At 41.6% G+C, this 10,797-nt stretch overlaps 1 protein-coding gene across 8 annotated transcripts in view; it reads left to right on the top strand.

Annotated features, from left to right (window-relative positions):
• nktr (natural killer cell triggering receptor) overlaps positions 1 to 5,494 on the top strand; it is a 210,631-nt gene extending 205,137 nt beyond the window's left edge. For all 8 annotated transcript variants that reach the window (XM_078536562.1, XM_078536534.1, XM_078536546.1 and 5 more), the window contains 2 exons: positions 352 to 426; positions 5,016 to 5,494. In XM_078536562.1, the coding sequence (XP_078392688.1) occupies positions 352 to 426; positions 5,016 to 5,115 (175 nt within the window). In that variant the 3' untranslated portion in view covers positions 5,116 to 5,494. The remainder of the gene's footprint in view (positions 1 to 351; positions 427 to 5,015) is intronic.
• The last annotated feature ends 5,303 nt before the right edge of the window (positions 5,495 to 10,797 follow it).

The raw sequence follows: 10,797 nt of genomic DNA on the forward strand, positions 1-10,797 counted from the left end.
CGATTCAGGAGTCTCTTATCTCGGATGGGCTGTTCGGTGAGTTTAGTGTGCTTGGTAAAAGGTAGTAAGCGCATGTTTTTGTGAGACCTGCAATGAAATAAACCCTAAAGTTGCTGCAGCTCACATTGTGTAATTTAATCCATTGTTGCAGTCACTGGAGCAAAGATCACTCCATTCAACTGCCTGGTTTAAGTAATGATGTGAGTGCATTACTGGGTTTGGTTGCTGAAGCTCCACTGTTGTGGCTGATATCTGAATTTTTCCTTCATCAACCATGTGAAGTACTGTCTTGTTACACTTAAAAAGCATAAATGCATTGAGGTAATGGCCGTGACTCTCTGTTGATTGTAGGTCTGATTCATATGATAGCTATGACAGCAGGAGCAGGAGTCGGAGCCGTAGCTACCATAAATCTCGAAGGTCCAGGTAAGAGCGTGTTTGTTTTTCCCTCTGCTTTAGCACTCCATTGCCTTCCTGTCATGAAGGTGCTTCCATAATGCTGGGGTGGTGGACAAGGGGTGGAAGAGGAGAGGTTGGGTCAGGGCGGGGGTTGGGGGAAGTGTGATTAAAAGGTGCCAGCCCACCAGCATCCTCTGATGCCTTGCCCATGTGCCCATTTCTTGGTGTGTGTGAGTCGAAACATTGACTGTCACAGCCCATCAACATGGAGGACATCACAGCCATGCGCAATCCCTTTCTCACTAAAAGCCCATGGTCTGCACATTTGCAGCACAAACCACTGGGTCAAGAGCGATCAAGAGCTGGACCCCTAGCTGTTTAGTCCTCATTTTCCCTCACCTCGTTCTCCCTTCTTTTCACTCCCCATCCCTCTCTCCTACCTCTCTCTTTCCCTCTCCCTTCCCCCCTCCCCCTTGGATTACAAATAAGTAAGACACATCATCCATTTTAAATGTGCTCTAAAATCTTCAGAGAGCAGTTTTTATTATTTGGCACAGGTCTGGTCTCTATATTATGAAAAGGATATAGATAAAGAAGATTCACAAGGTTGATGCCAGAACTATGAGCATATACTTATCTAGAAAGGCTGAAGAGGTTGGGGCTCTTTTCTCAGGAACAGGGTTAACCTGGATAGAGGTGAAGAAGTTGTTTCAAATAGGAAATTCAGGAGAATCTTCTTTACCTAGAGAGTGGTGCAAACATGGAGCTCTGTACCACATGTGGGGTTTGAGGTGAATAGCATAGCTGCATTTAAGGGGAAGATAAATAAGTACATGAGGGAGAAGGGAATAGGAGGATATGTTGATCAGGTTAGGTGAAGAGGGATGGGGCTAATGTGGAGCATGAACATCAACATAGATTGGGTAGGTCTAGTTTTTATTCTTATGTCTAAAGTGTAAGATATAATACCTGGGATATAAGGAACAGCAATAAGCTTTCTCTGACAATGTAACACCAAGCTTTACTGAATTTGAGTTTATGACGCACAGTTGTTTGGCTTTTAAGCCAGTGAATTTAATATAGATTGCCTTCCATGTAGAAACTATGCCGTGAGGAATGATACCAGGGCAGCTATATTTGCATTTCTTTATTATCTTTGGCCCTTGCATGATCGCTTATCGGTGCCATTCTTCTCTTTTCAATAGTGCTAGAGCAGCACCTGCTATTCACATTCTACTGGTTGGTCACCCGCCCCATGTCAGCCTGCAGAACATTTACGAACATACAAACAAGGAGCAGGAGTAGGCCATTCAGCTCCTCGAGCCTCCTCTGCCATTTATTAGAATCATGGCTGACCTGATAGTAACCTGAAATCTGCATCCCGCCTACACCTGATTATCTATCACCACTTTACTTACCAAGAATCTATCCACCTCTGCCTTAAAAATATTCAAAGACTCTGCTTCCACCCCCTTTTCAGGCAGAGAATTCCAAAGAGTCACGACCCTCTGAGTGAACAAATTTTTGGTCTCATCTCTGTCTTAAATGAGCGACCCCTTATTTTTAAACAATGGCCCCTAGATCTAGATTCTTCCACAAGAGGAAACATCCTCTCCACATCCACCTTGTCAAGACCCCTCAAGATCTTATATGTTTCAATCAAGTCACCTCTTAGCCTTCTAAACTCCAGCGGATACAAGCCTAGTCTGGCCAACCTTTCCTCATTAGATAACCTATCCATTCCAGGTATTAATCTGGTAAACCTTCTTTGCACTACTTCCAATGCATTTACATCCTTCCTTAAGTAAGGTGATCAATACTGTACACAGTACTCCAGATGTGGTCTCACCAGTGCCCTGTACAACTGCAGCAAAACTTCCTGACTTTTGTATTCAATTCCCCTCACAATAAATGATAACATTCTATTAGCTTTCCTAATAACTTGCTGTACCTGCATTCTAGCCTTTTATGATTCATGCACTAGGACACCCAGATCCCTCTGCACCTCCGAGCTCTGCAATCTCTCACCATTTAGATAATATGCTTCTCTTTTATTCTTCCTGCCAAATGGGCAGTTTCACATTTTCCCACATTATACTCCATTTGCCAGATCTTCGCCCGCCCACTTACTTAACCTATGTATTTTTGTAGCCTTCTTATGTCCTCTTCACAACTTACTTTCCTATCTATCTTTTTGTCATCAAATTTGGCAACCAACCCATCCATCCAAACCATTTATATAAATTGTAAACAGCTAAGGTCCCAGCGCTGATCCCTGTGGCACACCACTCGTTACATCTTGCCAACCTGAAAAAGACCCATTTATGCCTACTCTTTGCTTCCTGTTAGTCAGCCAATCTTCTATCCATGCCAATATGTTACCCCCTATACCATGAGATTTTATTTTCTGCAATAACCTTTGATGTGTAACATGGAGTAGTGCTTATCTGTACAAAGCAGGGAAGTCCCAAAGTCCACCGTCGGTTTGCACTGCGAACGAGTAGTCGGTTCCACACTGCCCTGGTGGCCAGGGCTAGGGATAGAGACGGGAAGAAGTGAGCCTGGATTCTGCTGGTGATGCCTGTTGGCAGCCACTGTGGGAAAGTGCATTTGTGTTCAGCAGGATTTGGTTAAGATAGTCTTGCCCCTTTGCTCTCTTGCTCCCTGCTACCCCAACCACAATTACTGTGCAGCCTCACATGACAATGAGGTACTGGAGGGCCAACGGAGAGTGGCGCCTCAGGGAAAAGATGGAAGAAACTAAGTTAAACAAAATTTGTATGGTATGGTAGTGTACAGTTATGTCAATGGACTAATCCAGAGAACCATGGTATTGAGTGAGTTTTGAATTTGGATTTTAAAAAGAAAGCTAGAATTTTTTTAAAAATCTTCTCAATGGAAGTGACTGTGCAGCTTTCGATTGCCATTTCACAGAATCACAATTCTTAACGGTACAGGAGGTGGCCTTTCAGCCCATCATGTCTGCACAGGATTTAAAGCCAGCTGGTTCACAAATTCCCTTTAGGAAAGGGAATCCTGGCATCCTTATCCAGTCTAGCTTACATGTGACTCCAGTCCCAAACCAGCATGGCTGATCGCTTATATGCCAGGCTGAAGTGGCCTAGAAAGGCACTCGGTTATGCAAGCAGTGGGCAATAAATGACAGCCCTGCTAGCGATACTTGCATCCTGAATATGAATTCTTTTAAAAATTAAAAATATTTCTTTCTTTTGTTTTCCTCGAAGGTTTTATATTTGAAGAGAGTAGAGATTGTAGATGGGAGTGCCAGTGTGAGCTTACCCCTCTAGAACAATCTGCTTCAGTCTCATTCCTTTGCAGTAGCCCTTAGTTGGAAAAAGGCGCAATGTGTGAACACGAATGGGCCCAAGGCCACCGCTTTCGGTCCTGGAAAGTGCCCAGTCTACCTCAAAAATTTTAGCAACAGGTAAAGCTAGCCGTTTTACGCTGTTACTATGCAGTAGCAACGTGAGTGATATTCTCCGCTAATAGGATGCTGCCGTCAAACCAAAAAGACGTTCTGCCTATCATGCAAATGAGGAATGTGGTATATGAATTTCAGTACATTGTGATGCCAAGTATGTAGACCGTACATACCAACAACTCATGGATCGTATAAAGCAGCACATACCTTCAGCTATTCATAACAGCTGCAGTGGTTCAAGAAGGCAGCTCACTACCACCTTCTCAGGGGCAACTAGGGATGGGCAATAAATGCTGGCCCAGCCAGCGAAGCCCACATCCCATGGATGAATTTAAAAAAAACAGCAGGCAAAGTACTGACCATACCCAACAGCCTGTGCTTGCAAAACTCAAAAAGTAGTGTCCTACATTAGATGTGATTCCACGATTGGACAATACTTGCTAAACAATCCTAATTGTACTAGGAATGACACTGAAAACCAATCTAAGGTTCAGTCGGGCGTGCAGCGTGGTGCATTTATGCATGCTAGAAGCCACAGATATTCTCACACAGGGCCTTGTCCTTTGCAGGCAGAAGGAGCATGTTCACACGTTGTGCCTTTTTCAGCTAAACAAAAGCTTTGAGGACAGCCGTTCCCTGGTTCAGTCCCCATGACAAAGCCTTGACTGAGTCGACTTGCCTGGTTTGAATTTGAACAAAAGCTTGGCAGTTAACTGTTCCCTGCTGCATTCTCCATGGCAATGCCTCCACCAGAGTCCACTTGCCAATCAATTAGCACTCTCTTCTCATGTAGTATAAATTGTTGTTCCCTTTACTGTTGGTAATCTTGCGAGTTTTGTCCTGATGAGCACAAGACGAAAAGCTTTGACAGCATGTCTCTCTTCTTCAGCAATACCTTTAATGTTTGTTCTTTTAACTGTTGTGAAGGTTCCTGCTGATGTGCATTCTTGTGAAAAGGATATGACCATCAGGCCCACCCCCTTCAGACAAAACAACCCCACACGTCATTTACTCACAGACCCCCCTCCCCCAAACATTACTCCGACCTAATACTTAACCTAATACAGTCTTCACATGAAAAATGTCTTTACTTCCTCCTCCAAAAGCAGAAAGACTGTGGGTGGGCACTCAGACGGAGTTTATCATGCTTTTCTTTCTCCCTTGAATCGAATAGAAGCTGGGACCGAAGCTACAGGTCATACCGATCATATAGCAGAAGTGATCGGAGCTACTCTCGCCATCGGAGCCACAGCGAGAGCAGCAGATACAGCTGATGGACGGAACACTGCCTCGGTCTCGCTCGTTCTTGCAGAACACTTTCCTCCTTTCCCTGCACAGATTCAGAACTATATTTATTGGTGACCGATTCATTAGAACTGTTACATTAAACATTGGGGACAAAGACTGCAGCGAAACAACTCCGTGCACAGATATTACAGCCGTTGGGGAGGGGTTTGTTTTGATTTTTCTGTTTTTTCTCTTTTTTTTGCAAAAGACATGAACTAAACTCTTGGCAGTTCTTGCTGAGAGGAAATGTATTTGTATCTGCAGTTTTGTATGTAAGCAATAATATTTACCTTTAATATGTACTGTACTTAACTGCATTATTCTGTCATAGTTTAAAGTGAAAAAAGTAAATTTTCATACATTCTACCTGGTCTCTGTTCATTTTTCTCTTCAGCCCTGTCTATTGAAAGGGCCCATATAAAAGTAATTAAAATGTATATTTTAAAAGAACGAGTTGAAATGATTGAAGTATATCCATGTAGTAAACATACTCTGATCATAGAGTGATTGCAGAATTATATCCCTTTCAGCGCATTGGAAATATCGCAGTTCCTTCACTTGTCGCTAGAACTCCCTCCCTAACAGCACTGTGGGTGTTCCTACCCCACCTGGACTGCAGCGGTTCAGGCAGGCAGCTCACCACCACCTTCTCAAGGGCAATTAGGGGCGGGCAATAAATGCTGGCATGGCCAGTGATGCTCACATCCCATAAAAGAATTTTAAAAAAGGAAATACTGAGCCCAGCAGGCCTGTGGCAGTGCGAACACACTGCTGGAACAATCTGCTCAAATTACACTCAGATTGACGATTGCACCATATATAGAAACTCTACCCCACTGTTGTGCTTATCACATTTCAAATAGAAATAGTCTGAAAATATGACGCTGCATGTCATTTATACACAATGAAACTTTTCCTCGGAAAAGTGAGACAGAGACTGAATTTATTGTGGATTTAATGACACAGGTCAGACCCCACCTTGTCTCCCATTAGTGAATGCACCTATGGATTTTAACAAATGTATCTTCTGCAGTAAAGACATCTATGGTGACAGCTGTGGCCCAATTGGAGCACCCTCTGCTCTCAGTTAAAAGGGAATGTGCAATCCCACTCAAGAAACTTGAACATAAAATCTAGGCTGACACTCCAGTAAAGTATTGAGGGAGTACTGCACAGTCCGAGGTGCCAATCAACATCACTAAATCAGATTATCTAGTCATTATTACATTGCTGCTTGTGGGAGCTTATTATGCATAAATTTGTAGCCGAGTTTCCTACATAATAGCATGGACTACACTTCAGGAACAATATTTCATTGGCTGTAACGTGTTTTGAGACATCAGGTGGCTGAATGCTGTCTTTTGTGTTTTTTCATTGCTGTTTGTGGGGCCTTGCTCTGCATAAATTAGCTGCCAAGTTTCCTACATTACAGCAGTGACTACACTTCAAACAATACTTCATTGGCTGTAAAATGCTTTGGAATGTCCCGAGCTGGTAAATGGTGCTCCATAGATATAAGTTCTTTCTTCACTAATTCCAACAATTTACTAACAAGTTGAAGATGGAGTTGTGGCCATTATGTTAAATGAATTTATTAACTTTAATCATTGTTTTTCAGTCTTTGTAATTGTTATGACCAATCGCAGTTGGTAAAGCAGAGTTATTTAAAATTCCCAGAGGGAAACTTTAAACAACTGTCATAACCTATAATTTTAAGTGTTATGCTTGAGATGCGACTCTAAATTCAGGAATCAGACCACCAGTTCTCGAGGCTTTACACTGAACTAAATGAAACATTTTATTAATTTAAACAGGTTAAAATATATATACACATGGCTTCAAATTACTACTATCATAACTTTTAACAAATTCACAAATTAATCACCGTTAAGGCAACAGCAACCCATAGACTTAACCAAACACCAGGCAAAGCATTTTCACCTTATGAATTCAAAATGAGGTTCTTTTCACTTTGGTTCCTGTGGAGACAGTTGGAGGCTTACAGCTGCCTTTTGACCTCACATTGCCTCTGCTCTGCACACCCGAAAACTGAAGTTATACCTACCACTGCCCATTGAATGTAAATTCTCATTGTATCACCAGCCTCTTTGAACTCCACCTTTTAACAATGAAACCTCTTTCATAGTCCAAATTTTATTAGTAATATAAATATATTTCTTGGTAGCTGCTTGATAGGCGTCAGTTTTCACGCAACTTCTTGAATGCCCTATTCAAAAAATTCAAATGCACTCTACCTCTCTGTTTACATCTCAAAACTAGTACACATCAAAGCACCCAGACTAGCTGCTGGCTTTAACCCAATTAAGACTCACCCACAGACTAAACCTCTATTTTAAGAAAAATATTTCCAAAATATTATATACATTAATAGCTTCATGACATCCCCCTCCTTCTTGAAGAATGAACCATCATAATTCTAAATTCATTTTAATAACCCATCTCACACTATCTCCTATATTTTTTGCACTATCACATTACCCAGATGCATGTATTAACAAAATATATATACACAAATCCTTGGTATCAGCAGAAATCACTCTAGTTCAGTGTCCAGGTTTTTTTTAAAATGTCCCATTTTCCTTTAAGCTTCAAACTCTTGACAATGCACCTGCGAACAGATTTTCTCTTCCAGCAATATGTATAATATGTAGATTAAATGGTTGTAATAATAGACACCATCTGAAAAGCCTCACTTTTATCTTGAAATTTGTCCAAAAATTTCAACGTTTATGGTCTGTATAAACAATTGTTTCTGATGAATTGTTTGCAATATAAATTTCAAAATGTTGCAATGCTAACACCAAACTCAAAGTCTCTTTTTCGATCGTTGAATATCTTCTCTGTTGTACATTAAGCTTCCCTGAAAAATACCCTATCGGTTTTCCAATTCCAGTATGGTCATCTCGTAACTGTATAGCCCCAATGCTTATATCGCTTGTGTCAACAGCTAATTTGAATTGTTTGGGATAATTAGGTACTGCCAACACTGGTGTCGTAGTTATTACAGTTTTCAAACTATCGAATGACTTCTGACACTCCTGTGTCCATTGAAATTTCTTGTCCTTTTTTAATAGTTCAGTCAGTGGAGCAACCACTTGGCTAAAATTTGGTGCAAATTTCCAGTAAAACCTACTCATGCCCAAAAATCTCAAAACTTCTCATTTTGTTGTAGGCACTGGGAAACTAATTCCACTAACTTCTTCGAGTTAAACATTTCAACTGAACTGTCCTGCATTCGTTCCTCCTGAACAATGTTATCAAATACAGTGCCAGCTAATTGGATTTCAACACCACCACCTTGCCTTTGAACTGCCTGCTTATCTTGTTTAATTTGTTCTTCCCTATGGACCTTTTATCTTGTTATAACACAATCAGGAAACAATCCAGGATGTTCCTTCTATAGCACTTCTGTTGAAAACACTTCTACAGCTGCTCAACTACCATAGGCATCACCCACATTTGCGATGCAGCTATATCATTACCCAGAATAAATTGAACCCCTGCAATGGGCATGTTTTCCACCACTCCAACTATAACCACACCAATCTTCCATTTGCTCTTTAAATTTACCTTCCACAACGGAATAGATTTAGCATCTCCATGAACCTCACATTATTACCACCTCCTGCAACACTCCATCTGAACAAATATCACTATCCCACAACGTTAAGGATTGACTAGCCCCTGTGTGTCAAAAGTTTTAACATCTTTACCTACTCTGCCCTGTACAGATGGAAAGACTTTCCCTTCACATTAAAAATCTTTAAACATTTCTGCAACCTGCTCCTCAGAATTCTTGAGTAAACTGCGAACACATTCCCACTTCTTTATCTTTCACTGATTCTTTCTGTTTCACCTGTACACAAACCATTGGTTTCTCCTGTGCCTGAACCTTAGAACCCACAGTACTTTTACTTCCAGAGGTTTTCTGTACGCCGATAATTCCTACAGATTTTTCCTACAATTTCCAACACACTGACTTTGTGTGTCCCACTTTATTACAATGAAAACACCTCAATTTTCGAATGTCACTTCTACCTTCAGCACCTTCCTTTTCATTCTGAGAAAAAACTTCCTGGGAACTTCCAGCTACTCCTCTTCCCTGACTACCTGCCTTTCTTTCACCATCCCACTTTTTATCTTTTTCCAATTTGAAAACGTGATGAAAAAAGGTTTAGCTCAATGAACTAAGTCATAATCATCAGATATCTCTGCTGCTTGTCTTACAGAATCGCCCCTCTGTTCCTCCACATGAGTTCTCGCTACTGAAGGGATTGAATCTTTAAATTCTTCCAAAAGAATTATTTCCCTGAGAGCTGCATAGATTGTCTCTATTTTTAACGCTTGTATCCACCTGTTAAAATTACTTTGTTTTACTCTTTCAAACTCAGTATAAGTTTGCCCAGGCTGTTTTCTCATATTCCTAAATTTCTGCCTGTATGCTTCTTGTCTATGACATCTTTTGGCTATCTCCACCTATCACTGGCCCTCTATCCAGCTCTACCAGCTTATATTTCACCTCTTTTCTATCTTTACTTAGTTCTGTTGAAGAGTCATACGGACTCGAAACGTTAACTGTGTTCCTCTCCGCAGATGCTGCCAGACCTGCTGAGTTTTTCCAGGTATTTTTATTTTTGTTTTGGATTTCCAGCATCCGCAGTTTTTTGCTTTTATCAGATCAGCTGTGTTCTTACTGAATGGCGGAGCAGTTTTGAGGGGCCATATGGCCTACTCCTAATTTATATGTTCTTGTGTGTTTTATATTCAGATAACTAAAGTCCCCCATTATAGCTACTCTATAATTCCTGCATCTCTCTAATTTCCTCGCAAATTTCTTCCTCTACACCCTTCCCACTAGTTTGTGGCCTATAGACAACGCCGAGCAATGTAATTGCATCTTTTTTGTTCCTTAGCCCCAGCCAAATAGATTCTGTCCTTGACCCTCTCTGGGACATGTTCCCTCTCCACCACTGCAATGTTCTCCTTAATCAATACTGTCTTTCCTGAACATCTTGTATCCAGGAATATTTAACACCCAGTCCTGCCCTTCTTTGAGCCAGGTCTCTGTTACAGCCACAACATCATATTTCCACATGGCAATCTGCGCCTGTAACTCCCCAATCTTATTTACCAAACTCCTGCATTCACACACATGCACAGTAACCCTGATTTAGATCTCATTACTTTCACCTTTACTCTGACCCCACCTACTAGTTTACTATTCCTTCCCCTAATGCTATCTATCTATCGCTCCCAGTATTCGGTGTACCTTGGTATTCCTCTCTGATATGTCCTGGTTTCCACACCCCTGCCAAGTTAGTTTAAACCTTCCCCAGGAGCACGAGCACAACACCCCACAAGGAACTCAGTCCCAGCTGTCTTTAGGTGCGACCCGTTTGGCCTGTGCAGGTCCTAACTCCCTCAGAGCCAGTCCCAATGTCTCAAAAATCTAAAGCCCTCCCTCCTGCACCATCTTTCCAACCACACATTCATCTGGTTTATCCTCCTATTTCTATAGTCACTTGGGCGCGGTGCTGGGAGTAATCCAGAGATTACTACTTTTGAAGTCCTGCTTGTTAATTTCCTACCTTGCTCCCTAATTTCGGACCACATCCCTCTTTCTGCCCACACCATTCCTACCCATGTGG

Source organism: Cetorhinus maximus, chromosome 3, assembly GCF_964194155.1.
Source record: "Cetorhinus maximus chromosome 3, sCetMax3.hap1.1, whole genome shotgun sequence".
Lineage (NCBI taxonomy): Eukaryota > Metazoa > Chordata > Chondrichthyes > Lamniformes > Cetorhinidae > Cetorhinus > Cetorhinus maximus.